Below are 24368 nucleotides of genomic sequence, written 5' to 3'. Positions count from 1 at the left end.
CTGTCTTTTTGGTAAATTTCTTATTCGTATTCTAAATTTTATGATTTCTTGGTATTGTGTCTCTATATTGTATCTAACTTAGCTTTTTAAATATTATTTTGAATTCTTTTTCTGGGATCTCATAAATTTCTTTTTCATTGGAATCTATTGCTGCAGAATTATTGTGTTACTTTAGAGGTCATATTTCCTTGCTTTATCATGTTTCTTGGGTCCTTACTGCACATATGGTATAACAGTCACTTCTTCCAGGTTTTTGAATTTGCTTTCTTAGGCGAGGGCTTTTTCCTGAAGATGTGCATATGATGTTGATTGGGTGGGGCATTTTGGCATTAATCTGGGTGCATGCAGTGGTATAGTCTCCGTATAAATTATTCGGCTATTTACAGCGTTAGTAGTGTCTCTGATTTTCTCAGTGATGTAGGGTTTGGTTTGTTAGTGGAGTCTGCGGTGAGGCTTAGCTGGGGACAGGTTCACCAGGTGGGCCTGTCCTTGGGCTTCAGGGCAATGTATGCTGGCACTGGTATTAGCAGGTCTGGGTGGGCTGGTTCTTGGGCCTCCAGGTGGCTTACTTGGGTGTTGGTAGGGGCAGTGGCTGGCCAATTGGGTGGGCAGATTTTCAGGTCCCTGGGCAGCTTATGTGGCTTGATTGATAGTGGGAAAACCCTCTGTTTCCCAAGTGGTGTGTGCTGATATTGGCAGTGGCTGCAATGGGCTGGGCAGATCAGTCTCCAGGCCTGCAGGTGGTGCATGTGGTTGGGGACCAGCTGTGGTATTTAATGGCAGATTGAGTGGGCTAAATCTCGGGCCTCTAGGAGAAGTGTTCACATGTTAGCGGTGGTGGAGGGGGCTGGGTAGACCTGTCCTCAGGCCCACTAGTAATGTGTGTGGGTGTTGGCTGTGGTAGGCAGGGGTGAGGTGATCCCCATGGCCCCAGTGGAGTGCTCGAGTGGGGCCCTGCTACTGGAGAGGGAAGGGTTGCTTTCAGTGGCACCAGACATAAGCAGTCAACTGATGAGTGGGTCCTTGGGCCCCAGGCGGCAGCTGTGGACAGGGTAGCCTGTCCTCAGGACACTTGTAAAGGTGTAGTAGCTCCACTGCTTGGGGCAGCAGGGTCACTGCCAATGGTTTGTGGTTTAGCACCAATGGCAGCAGCCAGCAGGAGTGGTAGCTTTGGGTGGTGGGTGTCTATCATTCTAACCTTAGGCCTTCTTGGGGCACATGAAAATGCACAGCAGCTCTGCTGCTGCCAGTGGTTTACACTTTGGCTTGGGGCAGCATCGGATCACAACAGTGGCTGTAGGTGGGGGATGTAAGTGGACTCCAGGGATATGGAGATGCAGGGGCTGTTTGGCTCCAAGGCAGGATACAGTCTCGTTGGGGCTGGGCACTCAAAATGTGCTGTGCTGTAGCTGCTTAGGACCAAGGAATGGAGGAGACCCCTCATGAACAATGTCATCATGTGGTCTCCAGACAGCTCCCTTTGTCAGTATGAGATGATTTTTTTATTATGAAATCAGTATTGGCCAGGCGCGGTGGCTCACACCTGTAATCCCAGCACTTTTGGAGTCTGAAGCAGGTGGATCACCTGAGATCAGGAGTTCGAGACTAGCCTGGCCAATATGGTGAAACCCCATCTCTACAAAAGTACAAAAATTAGCTGGGCATGATGACGGATGCCTGTAATCCCAGCTGCTCGGGAGGCTGAGGCGGAAGAATCACTTGAACCTGGGAGATGGAGGTTGCAGTGAGCTGAGATTGTGCCATTGCACTCCAGCCTGGGTGAGAGAGAGACTCCGTCTTGGGGAAAAAAAAAAAAAAAAAGAAAAAAAGAAATCAATATTAAGACTGTAAGGGGCCTACGTCAAGTGTTCTTAACTAATGTTTTCCTTCTAAGTTGTTTATCTAGCTTGTACTTAGACACCTTAATAGGTATATGAATGTTTCTTTAGGTAGGGTACGTAGCATAGAATTTTTGTTGTTGTTGTTTTTGAGACAGGGTCTCACTGTTACCCAGACTGGAATGCAGTGGCGCGATCTCAGCCCACTGCAACCTCTGCCTCCCAGGCTCAGGATTCTCCCGCTTCAACCTCCCAAAGTGCTAGGAGTAGCGTGCACCACTACCACCTGGCTAATTTTTGTATTTTTATTTTAATTTTTGAGGTAGAGTCTCACTCTTGTTGCCCAGGCTGGAGTGCAGTGCAGTGGTGCAATCTTGGCTCACCTTAACCTCCGCCTCCTGGGTTCAAGCGATTATCCTGCCGCAGCCTCCCGAGTAGCTGGGATTACAGGCATGTATCATCACACCCGGCTAATTTTGTATTTCCAGTAGAGATGGGATTTCACCATGTTGGTCAGGCTTATCTTGAACTCCTGACCTCAGGTGATCCACCTGTCTCAGCCTCCCAAAGTGCTGGGATTACAAGCGTGAGCCATTGCACCCTGCCTAATTTTTGTATTTTTAGTAGAGACAGGGTTTCACCATGTTGGCCAGGCTGGTCTTGAACTCCTGACCTGAAATATCTATCTGCCTCGGCCTCCCAAAATGTTGGGGATTACCACCAATACCGTGCCCAGCCAGAATGTTTCTTTTTTTTTTTTTTTTTTTTGACAGTCTCGCTCTGTCAGCCAGGTCTTATATTAAAACTTAAATATCTTTTTGTCGCTTTTGCCCTCAATTTTTTTTTCCGTATAGAATACTAGTGCTTTCAGTTAACAGTGGTTTCAGGGTACACTTTTGCTGAACAGTAAATCTTTTTTTTTTTTTTTTTGAGACAGAGTCTCGCTCTGTCGCCCAGGTTGGAGTGCAGTAGCGCGATCTCCACTCACTGTAAGCTCCGCCGCCTCCCAGGTTCATGCCATTCTCCTGCCTCAGCCTCCCTAGAAGCTGGGACTACAGGCGCCCACCACCACGCCCAGCTAATTTTTTTGTATTTTTAGTAGAGATGGGTTTTCACTGTGTTCACCAGGATGGTCTCGATCTCCTGACCTCGTGATCCGCCCACCTTGGCCTCTCAAAGTGCCGGGATTAAAGGCTTGAGCCACTGCGCCCGGCCGCTGAATGGTAAATCTTAATGACGGTGCTGTTTTTGAGATAGTGTTTTTTTTTTTTTTTTTGAGACAGAGTCTCCCTCTGTCGCCCAGGCTGGAGTGCAGTGGCGCAATCTTAGGTCACTGCAAGCTCCAACTCCCGGGTTCCCACCATTCTCCTGCCTCAGCCTCCTGAGTAGCTGGGACTACAGGCGCCCGCCACCACACCTGGCTAATTTTTTTTGTATTTTTAGTAGAGACGGGGTTTCACCGTATTAGCCAGGATGGTCTTGATCTCCTGACCTCGTGATCCACCCACCTTGGCCTCCCAAAGTGCTGGGATTACAGGCGAGATAGTGTTTTTATAGTAACTGTAAATATGTAGATATGTAAATTAATGATTTTTCAAAATAGTATGATCCTTTGTAAATAGAATCTATGTATTTACAGTCGCATATATGGCCTAGAATTTCCTATCAGTTTTCACAAATAATTTTATGAAAATACACGATAGGCAGCAAAAATTGAGGCAGGATACTTGTTTGTTCAGGAGTTTGTTCACTTGTTTAAGTTTGTGAAGTTCCCATTTAGAAGATGTGTTTGGCTTTGTTGATTACTTACAGCAGTAGCTTGGGTCCCTAAGGCTCTAAGGAGAAAGCCTGGAGTCCTTGTCACGGTACCTGGGAATCCCTGGGAGTTTTTTGGCAAGAGGAATGTGAGTACAGCCTCAAAATAAAAGGGTGCCAAGATTGACATGAAATGAAGGAAAAGAGAAAATAGACAATGTTTAAGAATGGACACAATATTTTGAAGCTAGTAAATGTATGCTACTGACTCCTATTTACATAAAATATATTCATGTTAGGCCTATAGTTGGAGGTACCTTTTGACAAATGTATATACTTAGACAACTGCCATTGAAATCAAGGTAAAGAATGTTTCCATCATATCGCAAAATTCCCTCATTACTTTTTGCTCTTAGTCTCCACCCTAGGCAACTACTGATCTGCTTCCTATCACTATAGATAGATTTTGACTGTTCCAGAATTACGTATCAATGGAATTAGACTCTTCATTCTTTTGTGTCTTAACAAAAGTGCATATTTTCAGTAGTTGGCTTGTTTTCTTTTTTTAATTTCTGAGTAGTTTGCCATTATATAAATACATCTTTCTCTTTACTTGTTGATAGACATTTAGGTTATATTCAGGTTTTGGCTGTTATAAATAAAGCTGCTGCAAACATTTGTGTTCAGTTATTTGTGTGGATATATGCTTTATGTTTTCTTTTTTCTTGAGTAGAATTGCTGGGTCATAAGGTTTTTTTTGTTTGTTTGTTTTTAGAGGGAGTTTTCCTCGGCCTCCCAAAGTGCTGGGATTACAGGCATGAGCCAACTCGCCCGGCCTTGTTTGTTTTTGTTTTGAAATGGGCGTCTTGTTCTGTTTCCCAGGCTGGAGTGCAGTGTTGCGATCTCAGCTCACTGCAACCTCCTCCTCCCGGGTTCAAGCAATTCTCTTGCCTTAGCCTCCCAAATCGCCGAGATTACAGGCACCTGCCACCACACCTGGCTAATTGTTGTATGTTTAGTAGAGACGGAGTTTCACCATGCTGGCCAGGCTGGTCTTGAACTCCTGACCTTCAGTGATCTGCTTGTCTCGGCCTCCCAAAGTGCTGGGATTATAGGCATGAGCCACCGTGCCCGGCCCGGTTTTTATATGTTTGACTTTTGTAAGAAAGTGCTAAACAGTTTTCCAAAGTATTGTTGCCATTTTGCATTTCCATCAGCATTGTGTGAGTTCCAGGTACTCAACATCCTACTGATATTTGGAGATGTTATTCTAGCAAAGGGTATGTAATAATACATTATTCTAGTTCTGATTCACATTTCTCTGTTGACTAATGATGTTATGTAGGTTTCCATATGCTTGTTTGCCACCTGTATATCTTCTTTGTGAAGTATTTTTTCACATTGTTGTCTTTGAATGATTGTCTTATTATTGATTTGTAAGAGGTTTTAAAAAAGATAATCTGAACAGAAGTTCTTTGTCAGACCATATGTATTGCGAATATTTTCTCCCAGACTGTGACTTGCTTTTTTTTTTTTTTTTTTTTTTTTAAACTATTTCTCAGTGGGTGGAAGCTTTAAATTTTTAAGAAGCCCTTTTAATGAAAAAATTTTTTTCTTTTATGGTTTTTGCTTTTGTTTCTTAAGATAGCATTGACTACCAATGCCATGACAGTTTTCTTCTAGATGTTTCCAGTTACAGTTTTACATGTAAGTCTGTATTGCAATTCAATTTTTCTTTATGATAGAGGTAAGGGTTAAGGGTAATATTTTTCACGTGGATACCAAATTTTTAGCATCACTTTTTGAAAAAACTATCCATTCTTCATTGAATTACCTTGGTCTATATATGTTGAGACCTGTTTATATATTCTTAGGTCTTTCATTTCAATGATCTGTCTATATTTTTATGCCACTGTTTGATTATTATAGCTTTATGGTACATGTGCTAAGCAAGGTCCATTTGTGAGGCAGAATCCATACAGTAATTTGAAGAATGAAATTTTAGTATAAAGAATTAGCTATTGAGTCACCCCCATTTAGCCTTGGTGCCATGCGCATTTTGGATACCCAGCCCACCTTGCTCTCTAGTACTTACGAGCCTTTTCCTTTCAAGATGCCTGAGGAGGTGTACCATGGAGAAGGGGAGATGGAGACTTTTGCCTTTTAGGCATAAATTGCCCAAGTCATGTCTCTTGTAATCAATACCTTCTATTCCAACGAGATTTTCCTTCAGGAGTTGATCTCTAATGCTTCTGACGGCTTAGACAAGATTCGCTATGCGAGCCTGACAGACCCTTCCACGGTGGACGGTGGTAAAGAACTGAAAATTGACATCATCCCCAACCCTCAGGATTGCATTCTGACTTTGGTGGACACGGGCATTGGCATGACCAAGGCTGATCTCATAAATAATTTGGGAACCATTTATGCTAAGTCTGGTACTAAAGCATTTATGGAGGCTTCTCAGTCTGGTGCAGAAATCTTCATGATCGGGCAATTTGGTGTTGGGTTTTATTCTACCTACCTAGTGGCAGAGAAAGTAGCCATCACAAAGCACAATGACGAAGAACAGTATTCCTGGGCATCTTCTGCTGGGAGTTCCTTCATTTACTTATTGACCATGGTGAGCCCATTGGCAGGGATACCAAAGTGATCCTTCACCTTAAAGAAGGTCAGACAGAGTGCTTAGAAGAGAGGTGGGTCAAAGAAATAGTGAAGAAGCACTCTCAGTTCATAGGCTGTCTCATCACCCTTTTTTGGGAGAAGGAACCAGAGAAGGAAATCAGTGATGATGAGGAAGAGAAAGGTGAGAAAGAAGAGGAAGATAAAGATGACAAAGAAAAGCCCAAGATTGAATCCTGAGGTCAGGAGTTCAAGACCAGCCTGGTCAACATGGTGAAACCCCATCTCTACTAAAAATACAAAAATTAGCTGGGCTTGGTGGCACTTGGGAGGCTACTTGGGAGGCTGAGGCGGGAGAATTGCTTGAACCTGGGAGGCGGAGGTTGCAGTGAGCCAAGATCACCCCACTGCACTGCAGCCTGGGTGACAGAGCAAAACTCTGTCTCAAAAAAAAACAAAAAAAAGAAGAAGAAGAAGAAGTGGCTTGAGCGTCTCTGGGCTGGCAGAAGACAAGGAGAATAACTAGAAATTAGATGAGGCATTCTCTAAAATCTCGTGGCTTGGAATCCATGAGGACTCCATTAACTGGCGACACCTGTCTGAACTGCTGTGGTCTCACACCTCCCAGTCTGGAGATGAGATGACATCTCTGTCAGAGTATGTGTCTTGCATGAAGGAAGCACAGAAGTCCATCGATGACATCATTGGTGAGTGCAAAGAGCAGGTGGCCAACTCTGCTTTTGTGGAGCAAGTGTGGAAGCAGGGCTTTGAGGTACTATATATGAGTGAGCCCATTGATGAGTACTGTGTACAGCAGCTCAAGGAATTTGATGGGGAGAGCCTGGTCTCAGTTACCAAGAAGGGTCTAGAGCTACCTGAGGATGAGGAGGAGAAGAAGAAAATGGAGGAGAACAAGGTGAAGTTTGAGAACCTCTGCAGGCTCATGAAAGAAATCTTAGATAAGAAGGTTGAGAAGGTGACAATCTCCAGTAGGCTTGTGTCTTCACCCTGCCACATTGTGACCAGCACCTATGGCTAGATAGCCAATATGAAGTGGATCATGAAAGCCCGGGCGCTTTGGGACAACTCTATCATGGGTTGTATAATGGCTAAAAAGCACTTAGAGATCAACCCCAACCACCTCATTGTGGAGACACTGCAGCAGAAGGCTGAGGCAGACAAGAACAACAAGGCTGTCGGTGACCTGGTGGTGCTGCTGTTTGAAACCACACTGCTGTCTTCTGGCTTCTCCCTTGAGGATCCTCAGGCCCATCCACCTGCATCTACCACATGATCAAGCTAGGTTAGCTATTGATGAAGATGAAGTGGCAACGGAGGAACTCAGTGTTGCTGTTCCTGATGAGAATCACCTCCCTTGGGGGCGATGAGGATGTGTCTCACAGGGAAGAAGTAGATTAAGAGTTTATACTTGGAAACCTTGTGCCCCGTGGCTCCCACTGCAGCTTTGAGTGGTCCTGTCCCACCTGGCTCTCTCTGCTGATATCTGGTAATTTTTTCTTTCCAGTCCTTGTGTCTAAGGCAGGAAACAAGGGCGTCAAACCCCATTCCCTCCCTACTTTGACAGCAGAATTGGATGTTGTGTATCATGTTTTTTTTGTTGTTGTTTATTTTGTTCTGAAATTAAAGAATGCAAAATAAATAATATGCTGTTTTTATACAGTAAGAAAAACACAAAGAATTATTATTTCTGGGGATTAGCGACTAAAAGAGGATGAAGGAAAAACAATTCTAAAAAATACCCTAGAGCTGAGAGACATTTACCAAAGAGACAAATTTGGATAGGGATCCTTTCTTTGAAGTTGGGATTCAGAAATTACTGGCAAGGATGTGGCAGCTCATCAGAGAACTTCTTCCCTGGGCCAGAGCTGGTCCACAGTTGGTAGGCCGGTATTGGTAGGTAGGGAACCACCAGTCAAAACTGGCAACAAATTTTGCTGAAGGGTGAGTGCCACAGGGTGTATCACTTGCATGTCTCTGGTAGCTGGAACAGAAGCACCCTGAAACCAGAAAGAAAAGTACTACTTCAGAGCCATCTCTTGACAAAGCTTATCACTAGCTGGCAAAAAGAGAAATGTTTACAGGGTCCAAGAAGGCAGTGAAGTGTAGATTAGGAGGAACCCGGAGGCAATAAATTGATAACTGGCATAATGTCTTGTAATCTAATAGTGTCAGTCATCTTTTTTTTCAGAATTGTTTTGCTATTCTAGGTCCTTTGCATTCCCATATACATTTTAGAATTCCTTCTCAGTTTCTACAGTAAAACTTGCTGGGATTTTGATTGAGATTATGTTGAATCTGTAGATTAATTTGGGTACAGTTGACATTCTAATACTGTGGAGTCTTCACATTCATGGACATGATGTATCTCTCCATTTACTTAGGTGGTCTTTAGTTTCCTTCAGAGTATTTCATTGATTTCACTAGAGGCATTGAACATCTTGATTCTTAAGTAGTATAAAATTGCTATTGTAAATGAGATTGTTTTTTAAATTTCATCTAACAGTGTTTGCTGCTAATACACAACGTATTATTTTATTTTTTTTTTGAGACAGAGTCTTGCTCTGTCGCCCAGGCTAGAGTGCAGCGGCATGATCATAGCTCACTGAAGCCCTGATCTCCTGTGCTCAAGAGATCCTCCCACCTCAGCCTCCTGAGTAACTGGGATTACAGCCACATACCACCATGCCTGGCTAATTTTTAAAACTTTTCGTAGAGACAAGATCTTGCTATGTTGCCTAGGCTTTTCTCAAACTCATGGGCTCAAGTGATCCTCTTGCCTTGGCCTTCCAAAGTACTGGGATTATAGGCGTGAGCCACCACCCCCAGCCCTACTATTTTATTTTTGTATGTTAGTCTCGTATCTTGTTACTTTGTGTTAAACTCATTTATTCCAGTAGATTTTGGGTAGATTTCTTAGGATTTGCTACATAGAAGATAATATTGTCTGTAAATAAAGGCCGTTTTATTGCTCCATTTCCAAACTGTCTCTTTTATTTATTTTTCTTGGCTTGTTATGGTATCTGTAACATCATATTGAATGTTACAGAGTTGCATGAAAGTGGCAAGTGTGAACATCTTTGCCTTACTCCCAATCTTAGGGGAGAAGCATTCAGTCCTTCACCTTTAAGTATGATGTTAAATGGAGTTTGTAGATGCATTTTATCGGGTTAAGGAAGTTCCTGTCTCTTCCTGGTTTGTTGAGAGTTTGATCATGAATGGGTGCTAAAATTTGTTAGATGCTTTTTCTGTACCTAATGAGATGATTTTGTGGCTTTTCTCCCCTTTGAATGTGGTGAATTACATTGATGATTTTAGGATGTTAAACCAGCCTCTTATTACTGGAATCAACTTCTTTTGCTTATGATGTATTTTCCTTTTTATTACTTTGTTCAGTTTTCTCATTTTTGTGTTTATGTTTATAAGGAATATCAGTCTCTCTTTTTTGGTCTGTCTTTGGTTTTGGGATTAGGGTAATGTGAGCCACATAAAATGAGTTGAGTACTCTTCCCTCCTCTTTTCTTAAAATAGTTTTATAGGACATCAGGGGAACCATCTGGCCCTGGTATTTTCCTTGTGGAAAGGCTTTAAATCGTGGATTCATTTTATTCAGTAGAAAGGGGCTTATTCAGATTTCCTATATTTTGTGATAGTTTTCATAATTTGTACCTTTTAAGTAGTTTATTTTATCTAAGCAATTGAATTTATTTCATTATGCTCATAATATTACTTTATTACTCTTAATATCTACAGTACTATAATGATGTTTTCTTTTTCATTCTTCATTGACAGTGTATTTTTGAATGATCTTTTTTATTGAGTATAGAATTTGGATTGACATTGTTTTTCTTTCAGCATTAAAAAAGTTACTCCAATAATTTCTAGCTTGCATTATTATTGTTATTATTATTATTATTATTATTATTATTATTTTGGAGACAGTCTTGCTCTGTCGCCCACGTTGGAGTGCAATGGCATGATCTCAGCTCACTGCAACCTCTGCCTCCTGGGTTCAAGCAATTCTGCGTCATCCTGCCAAGTAGCTGGGACTGCAGGTGCATGCCACCATGCCCGGCTAATTTTTTGTATTTTAGTAGAGACAGGCTTTCACCATGTTGCCCAGGCTGGTCTTGAACTCCTGAGCTCAGGCAGTCTGCCCGCCTTGGCCTCCCAAAGTGCTAGGATTACAGGCGTGAGCCACCACACCCGGCCTGCTTGCATTATTTCTAATATTAAATCATCAGTCATTCTGCATATAATCAGTCTCTTTTTGATGGATTTTAAGATTTTCTCTTTAACACTGATTTTCAGCAGTGACTGTGGTGTGTCTTAGTGGGTTTTTCTTTGTGTGTATCTTTCTTGGTGTTTGTTGAGCTTCTTAGACTTGTGTTTAGAGTTTTATCAATTTGGAAGTTTTTTTTATCATTTCATCAATTTTTTTTTTTTTTTTTTCTGTCTCCTCTCCCTTCTTTATTTACTGTCTCATAGGTTACTGAGGCTCTGGGGTTTTTTTTTTTTTTTTTTTTTTTAACTGTTTGTCTCTCTGAACATCAAGTTAGATAGTTTTTTTTCCCCTGTCTTCAAGTTCACTGATATTCTTTCTTGTAGTATCTCATCTGCTCTTAAGTCAGTCCAGTGAGATATATATTTATAATTTTTTTTTCCATTTTAGAAATTACATTTTCCAATTCTGGAAGTTTCCTCCCCTCTCGTCCCTTTCCCTCTCTCCTCCCTTGCCTGTCCCTCCCCTGCCCTCATTCTACAGTTTCTGGTTTTTCCTTATTATGCTTATATTTTCCCGATAATTTTTTTTAACGTATTTACAATATAAAGACACTAAATCCTTGTCTGCTAATTCCATTATCTCTCATTCTGAGTTTTTTTTTTGAACTAATTTTCTTCTTCGTCACATTTCTTTATAGTTAGTGGTTTGGTTTTTTTCCCCTTAGTTTTTTTTATAGTTAGTGGTTTTTAATGGGATATTTCACATTTTGATTAATACTTAGTGTCTCTTTGTTGTTGTTTTTGTTGTTATTGTTTTTTAAATTAGAGATGGAGTCTTGCTACATTGCCCAGGCTTATTGCAAACTCCTGAGCTCAAGCGATCCTTCCCACCTTGCCCTCACAAAATACTGGGACTACAGGTGTGAGCCACTGTGCCCACCTGTGTCTGGATTTTTAAAAAACTTTTAATTTAAAAATAATTGAAGATTCACAGGAGTTTGTACTGGGAAGTCCTGGACATCTTTCCCCCAGTCTCCCTCAGTGTTCACAATTTGTGTAGCTATACTACAACATCAAAACCAAGACTGATATTGGTACAATGCTTAGAGTTTATGTGGACTTCATCAGTTTTACATGTACGTGCATGTGTGTGTGCCTGTGTGTAATTCTGTGCAATTTTGTCTCATGGGTAGTCTTGTGTAATTATCCCTACCATCAAAGATACTCAGTGGTAGCAACACCAGACTCCTTTGTGCTATCCCTTTATGGCCATGTTCATCTGCTCCCTCGTCTGTAATCCTTAACAACCATTAATTGGTTCTCCATCTCTGTAATTAGATTGTTTCATGATTGTTGCATGAATCATATTATGCAGGTAGTATCTTTTGAGATTGACTTTTCCACTCAGCATAATTTTTTTGAAGTTTGTACAGATTGTTGTGTTTATCAATAGTTTGTTCCTTTTTATTGCTATAGTCTATCCTATTGTATGGATATACCACAGTTTAACTGTTTGTATTTTTTTAAAAAAAGTAGGGAGTTTTGTTTTGTTAGATAGTTGAGCAAGTTGTGGATCAGCTTGACCCTTTTGAGCCTTGTTTTTAAGCTTTGTTAGGATAGGTTTGAAGTAGCCTTTATTCTAGGAATAGTTTGTTCCTGTTTCCAAGGAGTGGCTTTTCTGGGTTCTCTATTAAATGACAACAAAGTCTGTCTTCTGTGCTTGATTAGATCTTAAATGTATCAGTGTCTCTTGCAAGATCCATTAGTTGGTCAACTAACAGCTCGCCAATAGTTATTTTTTGACCCACCTTTGTGGAGTCTCTCTTTATGCATCCATGATAGTATTGAGCCAGAGACTACAGTTGAATGCCTGTGCAGATTTCTGGAGTTCTTTCTCATTGTTGAATGTTCCTTTTTTCTTAAATCATAGTCCTTCACTGCTTGTTGTCTGTTGTCTGAAAGCAGTTGTTTCATTTATATAACTGAAAAGCTGTATTTTTCAGGTTGACAGGCAAATCCAGTAATGGTTTCTCCACCATTGTACACAACAAAACTTGTTTATTTCCAAGTTAGTAGTTTGAAAGTCAGAATTGATTCATCTGTCCAAAGAGCAGTAGTTTTTGTTTTGTGTCTTAAGGTGTTATTTTAATTTACATTTTATTTTTTGAATAAGAAATATGTTCATATGTTTTAAAATTTAAATGGCACAAAAGATATACAATGAGGTATCCTCCCCTCTCTTATTTCCCAGTCGCCCACTTTCCGTTCTTGTGGACAACCATTGTTATTAATTTATTGTGTATCTGTCAAGAAATTTGATGCACATTCTGATAATGTGTATCTTCCTCAGAAATTCTCTACACAGAACTGTATCTTTCTTTTTTTTGTACCTTTTTTTTTTTTTTTTTTTTTGGAGATGAAATCTTGCTCTGTTACACAGGCTGGAGTGCAGTGTCACGATCTCAGCTCACTGCAAGCTCTGCCTCACCAGGATTCACGCCATTCTCCTGCCTTAGCCTCCCAAGTAGCTGGGACTACAGGCGCCCGCCACCACACCCAGCTAATTTTTCGTATTTTCAGTAGAGACAGGGTTTCACTGTCTTAGCCAGGATGGTCTTGATCTCCTGACTTCATGATCTGCCTGCCTCGGCCTCCCAAAGGCTGGAATGCAGTGGCATGATCTTGGCTCACTGCAACCTACCTCTCCCAGGTTCAAGCAGTTCTCCTGCCTCAGCCTCCCCAGTAGCTGGATCTGGAGGTGCAAGCCACCATGCCTGGCTAATTTTTGTATTCTTAGTAGAGACAGGGTTTCATCATGTTGGCCAGGCTGGTCTTGAACTCCTGACCTCAGGTGATCCACCCACCTCAGCCTTCCAAAGTTCTGGGATTACAGTCGTGAGCCACTGCACCTGGCTCAACTTTATATTTCTTATGCCACATTCTTTGTAGTATGGAAGTAATTTCACTTACGTCAAAGTATATATAAGATAAATTTCTAGAAGTGGAATTCTTGTATCAAAGGCTATGTGCATTTGTAATTTGAATTTTTTAAACTAGTTTTCCCACCATATTGTACCAATTTATTCATGTCACAAATGTGTGAAGTGACATTATGTTTCCCCATGCAACTTAATGTGTTACAAATTTTTATTATTTAAAAAACAAGGTTCTTATAGTACTCTGCAAAATATATATATGTAAAAAAAGAACATAATGTTTTGTTGTAATTGTCAACAAAATTGAGTAGAAATTCCATTATGTTCAGACTTCTATAGCAATTGTAAAAGACTTGATATACTTTTAAGAGTTGAGTAATGTTAGCTAATTTGTTGCCGTTTTATCATGTATCTCCAGTGTGCCAGGTACTGTTATGACTTTATATACATTATAATCTCTAATATTTAAAGTAATTTTGCAACATATATAGAATTTATTACCTTTATTTCACAGACAGGAATCTGAGCTAGTAAATTCTAGGCTTAAGATTTGATTCCAATTTGATTCTAAACTCTAGATTTTTGTCGTATCTTCAATTAATTTTACTTCAGTATTTTGATCTTTCCCTTTTTTTATGTAGAGGAGTAAAATTCCTCTGATTTCAGCCATTATCCTGGTCTTTCGGGGTTCCCAAATTGAATTTTGGAAGATTTATGTAATTTGCAACAATTAGAAGCCCCAGGGTAAAACAAAGAGCATACACACTTGTCTTTCTGAGAAGAGATGTTAAATACCCAATATATATTGCTGCTTTCTTATGTATTTTCTTATTTGACTTGTAGAAAGTAGGGGAGAATAGCAAAGCTACAGAATTACTAGAAAGAGAAGACAGGCAGTGGTAAATAATAGTAATTGGGTCAGGAAGACTGTTTTAATCTCCAAGTAACTCAGTTGCTGTTTGAATATCTTGTTTTACTATGTGAGAATCACTCTATAGGCATTTATTTTTAATATCCTAGACAGTTACTGTTTAATTTATCTTATTTAGAGTCCTACCACAGCTACTAAGTTGACTTTTAGAGCAGAATGTTTATTTAAAAATCTTGGTCAGCATATTTCACAAATAGACAAATTTCATAACAGTCCACATTTTATAGACTTTTAAAAATAAAAAATAATTGTTCAAAATTTGGATCTTTTTAATTTCAGTTTTCCCCCCTTCCCATCCCATTTTACAGACATTTCAACCTACGAATGAAGAGGGACACTTCCCTTTTCAGTGATGAATTTAAAGTAGAAACATCAAATAAAGTACTTGATTATGATACCTCTCATATTTACACTGGACATATTTATGGTAAGTTGGACCTAACAGAACCCTTTTTCTTTCATTTTTTTTTCTACACAAAGATACTTATTTTGAAGTGTAAGCAGATATTTCAGAAAAGGTTATAAATCCAGAGGAGATTGAATTCATCATGAAGGGTCTTTGAGAAATGAAGTAATGTTTGAACCTGTCTTTACATGTATGTTTAATAGTGAATTATGAAATATCTGGCTTCTGAAAGGTATGAAATTTTGACTCAGTACTTTTAAACTATTAGAATTTTCAAAAATTTTAATGACTTCTATAATTTTCGGATTTTCCAAGTAAGAAATTAATAGTAACTTTGCTGTGTTTTATGAGAAAACAGGAAAAGTCTAAAAGGAAGCAGTAAAGATTATCTTAGCCAAAGATAATGTAACAAAGTTATCTGTAGGAAAGTCCTCCCGAGGCCCTGCTTCCTCAGAATCTATTTGCTTTATTCACAGTTCTAACAAATTTCTCTTACTGCATCAAATTAAAAGTGCATATTGGGGAGCATCAGTGGCACACTTAACCCAATAGAAAGTTACATCTACTAGTAGTGTTGAAAGAACAGAACAATTATAGAAATCATAAAAAAGCTTAAAAAATGAAAATATTCTGGGGGCGTTGGAGAGAGGCAAAATGTCGTTGTTTTGTAACTGTATATTAAGTATTCAAGATGATTCTCAGTTAAGACGGTGTTAAACTGAGATTATTTCTGTGAGAGTGGTTTCTACTGAAAATAATAACATGAAAAATTAAGTGCTTGAAGAATTTTTTCTCATTTTTTGATTGTGCCAGATGAGGCATTTCTATACTTAAACTTCCTCATTTGTAGAATAAACCTAATAAATTCTTTAGCTTTTTTGTACTCTTACAATTCTGTAACCAAAATAAAGCATTTTTCATCAGTAAATTTTCAATGTCAAACCTTAGTGTTCTATTATCTTCTTGATTATTTATCTTGCTGGGCAAATAACTTAGTAGTTCCTGCCCTTTTTTGCTAGGTGATGAGATCAAGAAAAGTACAAGGCTGTAAATGAGTTTGCAGATAAAAATCATGTTATTTAGGTCAGGCATGGTAGCACTCAAACCTGTAATCCCAGTGCTTTGGGAGTCTGAGGCAGGAGGATTGCTTAAGACCTGGAGTTTGAGACCAGCCTGGGCAATGTAGTGAGACCTTTACTCTAAAAAACGTAAAAAAAATTAGTTGTGGTGGCAAACCCGTAATTTCAGTTAGATGGGAGGCTGAAGTGGGATGATTGCTGAGCCCAGGAGGTTGAGGCTACAGTGAGCTGTGATTGTGCCACTGCACTATAGCCTGGGCGATAGACAGAGCCCCTGTTTCTTTATTCAAAAAAAAAAAAAAAAAAAAAATTACTTAAAATACCAGTGTCTTGAGCTCTTACCTCCAGTCTATGATTAATGCAAAGGCAACTAATTAATGTTACTCTACAACTTAGAAATTGTGGAAGGCCTGATTTTTATTTTAATGAGAGAATTGTAATGGGTAACTTCAAGGTGTAAAGCCCTCTCCCTCTACTTTCACCCTTTATGTCATTTGATTTTGGTGCTCACCTTTTCGTGGTGATTATATTAAAAACCAAAAGTACTTTTTTTCCTATTATTTCCTTTCACTGGAGAAGTATAATTGATGGGATAGTATTACAAATTTTTGTCCTGTATCTTTAAAAGTACTGTTGGTATAGTTTTGTTCAAAGTTCCTCTGAAATATTTGACACTGTTCTGTTTAAAAGTGTATTTATAGGCTGGGCGTGGTGGCTCAGGCCTGTAATCCCAGCACTTTCAGAGGCCGAGGCAGGTGGATTGTTTGAGCCCAGGAGTTCCAGACAAGCCTGGGAAACATAGCAAGGCCCCATCTCTACCAAAGATACAAAAATTAGCTGGAGGTGGTGGTGCACGCCTGTAGTCCCAGCTACTGGGGAGGCAGAGGTGGGAGGAGTGCCTGATCCCAGGAGGTTGAGGCTGCACAGAGCCATAAGCTTGTGTCACTGCACTCCAGACTGGGTGACAGAGCAAGACCTTGTCTCAAAAGCAAAGCAAAACAAAACAAAACACAAAACCCCTAAGCATAGCGCAGAAGCCAAAAGGCCTGGCCCATTTGCAGTATATCAGATGGGAAAGGAGCTTTTTTTCTTGTGGTACCTGTAGCAAAATTTTCAAAAGATGCTTTGGATGTCTTTATTCTGAAAGTGTATATTTTATCAGTGGGTTGCTTGCTTGCTTTTAAGTTTAAATTAATTTAACTGTTAATTGTTTTGTTTTGTTTTTTGTTTTGTTTTGTTTTTTGTTTTGTTTTGTTTTGAGACAAGGTCTTGCTCTTGTCACCCAGGCTGGAGTTCAGTGGTAGCCATGTCAGCTCACAGCAACCTCCGCCTCCAGGGTTCAAGTGATTCATCTACCCCAGCCTCCTTAGTAGCTGGACTTACAGGCGTTGTGCCACCAGGCCCAGCTAATGTTTTCTGTTTTTAGTAGAGACAGGGTTTCACTATGTTAGCTAGGCTGGTCTCGAGCTCTTGGCCTTGAGTGATCTGCCCGCCTCAGACCCCCAAAGTGCTGGGATTATAGGTGTGAACCACACTGTGCTGGGCCAGTTTACAATTGTTGATGACTATTGCATACATGCTAGGCACTGAGCTAGATGCAAGGAATGTGGTTGGTAACAAGGCAAATACTCTATTTTTCATTGCTGTTGTTAGTAGTTGTATATGTTTTAACTAAATACCAGTTGCTGTTCACATTTCACATTCTACTTGATATATTTTATGTGAAAGTTTCCATGGTAAATTTGTATTCAGGAATTAACCATATATATGTGTATATATGTATGCATGTGTATATATATATATACACACACGCGTATATACACATATATATGAACAAATTTAACATTCATGTGCAAATTAAATTGTCAAGAATTTGTTGCTTTCATTAATAGGTGAAGAAGGAAGTTTTAGCCATGGGTCTGTTATTGATGGAAGATTTGAAGGATTCATCCAGACTCGTGGTGGCACATTTTATGTTGAGCCAGCAGAGAGATATATTAAAGACCGAACTCTGCCATTTCACTCTGTCATTTATCATGAAGATGATATTAGTAAGTACTTAAATTTTATCAAGTAGCCTTTTTCAAAAGGCATGTAATAGTTAAAACTATGTGGAGACAAATGAAGCATTAGCTGTTGTCTTTCCTGAGTTACTAATCAGGCTAGAACATAGTTTTTACTAGCAATTGCTATTTAAGGAATAGTAGATACATGTAATGAGACAATTTCCTTGTCAATCCATTGCCAGTACTGCTTCGTTGATATGACACAACTAATTCTGTTTGAACTGTGTGAGTCAACCAAATCTGACTGAACTGGAAATTGTATATTTTGACATCAGCCAGTCTGTGTAATGCTAATACCTTTGTGTGTGTGGCCTACTGAAGGTAGAAGAGCATCATTACTTCTTACGTAAATTTCAGTGTGGGTATTTGTGTAGTGTTTAAGGAATATTTTAGGTATTTTTGTAATTTTTAAGTCCATTGAGTATTTCTTTTTGGAATCTTAATGACTTGACCTCAAGAGTCCAACTTTATCATGGATTTTGTTCTCTGCCATCTTTATATGATGATATTTTTGTTTTACGAATAGAAAATGTATTTAGACTTTACCTTTTAATTATATTGTCCGTATATCTACAGTTATCCAGTTACTGGAAATGCTTCTTTGAAGTACCACAGAAATACATTTCTCGAATTTATATAGCTCTTGAATACTCATTTATTATTTTTTGACTGTAATTAGACTATTCTCTCAATTTTTGCCTACTTTCCTAACTTGGCAGCTTCTTCCTACGTAAGTTTTCCTTTGTATAGACAGGAATTTATTGTCAATGATTTTATTCTCACCCCTAGTGATACACTGACAAGCATTAACCATTTTGACTTTTTGCTCCATCAGCTCTGACAGTTTCTGTACTTCATCTGTCCAACTGCTCATTATCTCTGCTGCTAGATTACTATAGAAAATAGCATACGTATTCTAGGTAGGATGCATTTATGATTTTTAGCTACTTGTTATATCATAAGCTTATCAATGCTACTTGCCTGTATTTTCATTCATCTCTGTTTGATTCCTTTTCCAGTTTTAACTCCTGGTATTTCAAACTCTACCTTTCTTTTCAAGCTCTAAGCTATCATTCTCCTTCATAAGTAGGAATATGCATTCCTTTGCTTTCTTTTCTTTCTGCTGACAAAATTATTATTTACCTGGTTTGTGTCTTGTTTTGTAATTTTCTTAGTAATTTAACCTTTTTTTGCAGGGTTACCTCTCCTGTCAGGGTGTATGTAAGTTCTCCAGATATAGTTTCTGTTTCTTTGGCTCCTTTAATATTCCAGGTATCATTTGTCTGTGCAGCAGGCTTTTCATAAATACTTAATGAAATATTGGAATATTTTTCTAGAATGTTTTATCAAAATCAAGTAAAACCTTTTGAGGAAGGAAGGAGAGGAAAAGAGTATCTGCCAGATTATTTTTTCCTTTCTATCATATTGTAATTGTACTTTCTCCATTGCTTTCTACTTCCTATCAGTGCCCTCTACTGTATTTGTTCTGCCTGTTTTGACTTCTCTTACTGTGCCTGTCTCTCGTTTTCCTTCTTCTGTTATCTACTTGAGTGTAGTTTAAGAATATTTTTTTCCACTTTTATTTATTTCTTGTAATATAATTGTATTTTTCACATATTGCATCCAACAGTAATTTCCAAATATCTTAATAGGTGTCAATCTTTTTTTTCCCCTAAAGATGATAAGTTAGCTTGGAGGATGAATGACACTGCATGTTACTTGATTTTTTGTTCTTTTTGGCGTTTAAATGCTTTACCATTGATACCAGCTTTTATTTTATACTTGTTTAAGTAAATATATGTTTGTGGTAAGGAGACCTTTTTAATGTTCTTTTTATTATTAAGTATCAATGGTGGTGTTAGAATTTAAAAGCAGCCATCTTTAAGGTGATTTTATTTGTTTTATTTTATTTGTTTTTATTTACTTCTCAGGTAATTGGAATTGTAGGATGTGAGGATGGAAGTACGGAAGGAATAGCCTTAAACAGAGTTTTTAACATTTACAAATTTAGACAATTGGTTTTGAAAAACTATCTAAAAATCTGTCAAGTGAACCATGGTTTAAGACAAGAAAACATCCATGTATTAGTCTTTTAGTCTAAATAGTTGCTATATTTCTATTCTATATCATGGTTGGGAAATTCTCTGTAGAGGGACAGATAGTAAATATTTTTTGGCTTTGAGAGCTGTATGTTTTATTGCAGCTACTCAGCTCTGCCATTGTAGCACAAGAACAGCCAAAGAAATACATAAATGAATAAACATGGGCTTTAAAAAAATTATTATTTATTTATCTATTTTTTTTGGAGACAGAGCCTTGCCCTGTTGCCCAGTCTGGAGTGCAGTGGTGTGATCATAGCTCACTATAGCCTCAACCTCCTGGGCTCAAATGATCCTCCTACCTCAGCCCTGTGAGTAGCTGGGACTCCAGGCATAAGCCACTGCTCCCAGCTAGCATGGCTGTTTTTAATAAAACTTCATAGACACTTAAAATTTTAATTTCATGTATTTTTCATATGACATAAAATACCATTCTTTTGATTTTTTCTTTAGCCATTTAAAAATGTGGAAACTACCCTTAGTTTTCATGTCAAACAAAAACAGGAGGGCTCACTAAATTTAATAATTACTTTGGTTCTTTAAATTCTCTGTGTAGAATATGACAGGTTCTAGAAGTAGTAGCAGGAGCAATAGTAAGAGTAACTATTATGGCTTAATGTATACCTGACACTGTATAAAAATCTTTACTTGCATTATTGAATTGAATTCTCACAATAACCTTATGAGATACTGGCACACCTATTATTCCCACTTTATAGGTGAAGGCTTAAACTGAGGCTTAGAAAACTTAAGTCACTTGATTGTGGACCTCCTGTTCTTTACCCTGTGCTCTTCTGCTTCACTCATGGAAGAAAGCTGTAAATTCTCACTGCCTTTACTTCAAGGATTTCTGGGGCTTTTCTGAAATCTGTAAGCCTCTCTAAAATCATACATTTGCATCTATTGCTGTTTTAAGCCAATATATCTCTCCTTAATATATTTAGCAGTGTTTATTTTATAACTAACTAAAAGGGAAAGGATGCCCTTTAATGTATATTATTATTTTTATATAATTGATTTAAGTACCAATAATTTATTTTCACAAGTAAAGTACTGCATGATTGTATCACTGTGAATGTTCTTAATTGAATTTGGTATCCTTGTATGTGTTATCCTTATCAAAAAGAAGCAAATGGTAGGGGAGGCATACTAACCTTGGATATAGCTTCTGATGAGAATTTGGCTACCCTCTTCTTGCGACTGTTTTTGCAACTGAAGGCATAAATGTATAGAACCACCATGAAAAATGATACTGCTGTTCTCCAGAACCTTTGGGAATGGCTTCTGAGACTGTACCAGAACACCGAGATAGTTTTCAGTGAAAATACTTAATAATTTCTCTAGATGTGATCGTGATAGCTACATATTGTTATCAGCTTAAAATGTATACTTATTTAATTCTGTACTTACGTAGTAAAAAACACTCTGTCCTAGGACATGGAAGTGTGAACAGTTAATGACAAGGTAAGAATACCACTTAGTCCTCTGCTCCTTAGCACAGTTTATTTTAAAGAAACTGAGAAAAACTGTTCCGTAAACTAGAATAGTATCGTTGTTAACATGAACAGGTTTTAGGAATATTTGACTATATGATTGCTTGGAATTCTTAGTTGTAATAATTCCCTTGCACCTTTTTTGTATACTACCTATCCAAGAGCTAAAGGTCTGAGTAATTTTTTTATGCTATACTTATAGAGAAATACTTTATCTCCAAATTAAAAATATATATTTTAATTGTATATTAAAAGCTGCCGAATAAGTTATTTGAGTTTATTGCTTTCATTTCAGATTTATTATTTATTTTCCTTTGTGGGGTATAGGAAAGCCCAGAGAGGTTGAATTTGCCTCCGTCACCCAGGCTAGGGTGCAGTGGTGCCATCTTGGCTCGCTGCAACCTCCACCTTCTGGGTTTGAGCAATTCTCCTGCCTCAACCTCCCAAGTAGCTGGGACTACAGGCGTGCGCCATCACGCCCAGCTAATTTTTGTGTTTTTAGTAGAGACAGGGTTTCACCATGTTGACCAGGATGGTCTCTATCTCTTGATCTCACGATCTGCCCGCCTTGGCCTCCCAAAGTGCTGGGATTACAGGCTTGAGTCACTGCGCCCGACCTGAATTTGTCTATACCTTATAGTAGTAGGACACCCTTACTTTTAGAATGTCTGTTAGCCATACCTATACTTACTTCTTCTTTCTCTTGTGCTTCAATGGGAAGACTTCCTGTTTCTTGTTCTAAAAAATTAAGATTGTTAAACTTTATTTTACCATTTCAAGATGGGGGCCTCTTCATTCATGTAGAGGCTTCCTCATCTGTGGAAATGTCGGGATGTTGCATCTAAAACCTTTAAAAAGTCACTTAGTTCCATATTGTGCTTTTGAAGTTGTTTTGTGTCACTGTTAGTGACAGAGACAAAAGGAAGGAATATAAGAGGGAAGAAATAATTGAATTGGTAAGTATTGATAATAGCTAGCATTGTTTCTGTCGTTCACATGTAACAGGAAAACTGTTTTAAGAAGCATTCTGGCTATACTTAGGTCCAGTCTGGAGACTGGAAATCTGCATAAGCATACTGAGTTGTGACAAATTATGTAGCCAGCTGAAAAGTTGAGGTGTGGAGTGCTCTGATTGTTTGACTTCTGAACTCCCACAGTGCTTACAAGTGTATTGATTAATCTCTCTACTATATGTTTTAATTTGTATGCTTTACTAAGCATTGATGTTAAATACTGAACTTATTTAAGCACAGTGATAGTATTTGAAAGAAATATAAAAATTTAGTGGTATTGTTGACTGTCTTTTCCTTTTTTTCTGAGTTAATCTCTAGGGAAGTATAAATTAATTTTTCTAAACAACTCACAGGCACAAAAGCCAAAAAGTTGAGAAGGGAGTTATTTTAAGAATAATATTTAATTAGAAATGTAGGATACTACATTGGAAACTTAAAAAAAAGTCACAAAAAAAGAGATAGTGGCCGGGCTTGGTGGCTCCCGCCTGTAATCCCAGCACTTTGGGAGGCTGAGGCGGGTGGATCATGAGGTCGGGAGAGCGAGACCATCCTGGCTAACACAGTGAAACCCCGTCTCTACTAAAAATACAAAAAATTAGCCGGTCGTGGTGGCGGGCGCCTGTAGTCCCAGCTACTTGAGAGATTGAGGCAGGAGAATGATGTGAACCCGGCAGGCGGAGCTTGCAGTGAGCCGAGATCACCTGCACTCCAGCCTGAGTGACAGAGTGAGACTCTGTCTCAGAAAAAAAATAATAAAAAAACAAGAGACAGTGAGGGACTTAATTCTTTTTAGCAGAATCTGGAGAAAATATGCTTAGACTTTTCATATTATGCATACTATGCATTTCATATTATGTAACTTTATATAAATGGGATAACAGTTGAAAATTTTAGATCAGGTTCTTTTCTGATTGGTTATATATGTATGTTTATGTATACATGTATATTCATATATATTTGTCTTAAAACATCGATATGAAATATTTTAGCTGTAATGAAATACAATGAATTATTTCAGAAATATAAGATTTTTTAAAATAAAAAAATGTTATTAGAAGCATTTACAGTGTCAAAAAAACAGCTGCAGCTTTTTTTTTTTTTTTTTTTGGCAATTACAGAGTGGTATTCAGTTAAGAGTAATACTTATTTTGTATAAGCTGCATCAGAGAGAAATGAAGATGAAAAACTCCCATCTCCATATATAACTCATTTGTGCTGTGCACCAATAAGAACCTGTTTTAGATTTTCATGCTGGCTTACAACTCTCATACTGATTTAGGCAAAGTTAATGGTTATTGAAAATACCACCAGGATGGGCTGTCTGTCTGTCTGTCTGTCTGTCCGTCCGTCCTTCCATCTATCTGTATTTTTTTTTCTTTTTGCTCTCTCATCAACTGACTCTCAAGGATGGGCTATCTAGAGACACGTTTGGTAGTGTGGTTAACTGTTAGCGTGTTAACTGTACAGTTTAAAAACAAAGCCTTACCTTTAAAGGCTTTAAAAGGAGTGAGTTGTATATAGGGGTGTTAAATAATTTGTAAACAAGGACAAACACTGTGCTAGAACCAGCTTATTCTTTATGATCATCTTCATCTTCCTCCTCTTCCTCATCCTCTTCGTCCTCCTTTTCCTTATTCTTTTCAACTTCCTCACCTTGCTCCTCTTCCTTTTTTTTTTTTCAGCATTGACGTCTCCCCCTCTGCTTTTTTTTCTTTTTGCTGCATCAGGCCTTCCTTTAGCTCAGTATGCAGCAATATCCATTTCTTAGTTTTTCTTCAGCTTCACAGCCTTCTTTTCATAAGGCCTGCTTGTCATATGTACCTTATCGACTTCTTTCCCAGTTTCTTTGGAACATCACCAATGGATAGGTTTGGATATTCTCCTTAGA

The 24368-nt window shown here is 38.5% G+C and overlaps 1 protein-coding gene and 1 pseudogene across 1 annotated transcript in view; both read left to right on the top strand.

Moving 5' to 3' along the window:
* ADAM10 (ADAM metallopeptidase domain 10) overlaps nucleotides 1-24368 on the top strand; it is a 161808-nt gene that overhangs the window by 54420 nt on the left and 83020 nt on the right. The window contains exons 3-4 of the mRNA XM_010374256.2: nucleotides 14633-14751; nucleotides 17702-17860. Coding sequence (XP_010372558.1) covers nucleotides 14633-14751; nucleotides 17702-17860 — 278 coding nt within the window. The remainder of the gene's footprint in view (nucleotides 1-14632; nucleotides 14752-17701; nucleotides 17861-24368) is intronic.
* LOC104670915 lies at nucleotides 5707-7634 on the top strand (annotated as a pseudogene).

The sequence above is a fragment of the Rhinopithecus roxellana genome, chromosome 5, assembly GCF_007565055.1.
Source record: "Rhinopithecus roxellana isolate Shanxi Qingling chromosome 5, ASM756505v1, whole genome shotgun sequence".
NCBI classification, from domain to species: domain Eukaryota; kingdom Metazoa; phylum Chordata; class Mammalia; order Primates; family Cercopithecidae; genus Rhinopithecus; species Rhinopithecus roxellana.
Note: the sequence above shows the minus strand (reverse complement) of the source record. Positions and strands in the feature narration are given on the sequence as shown.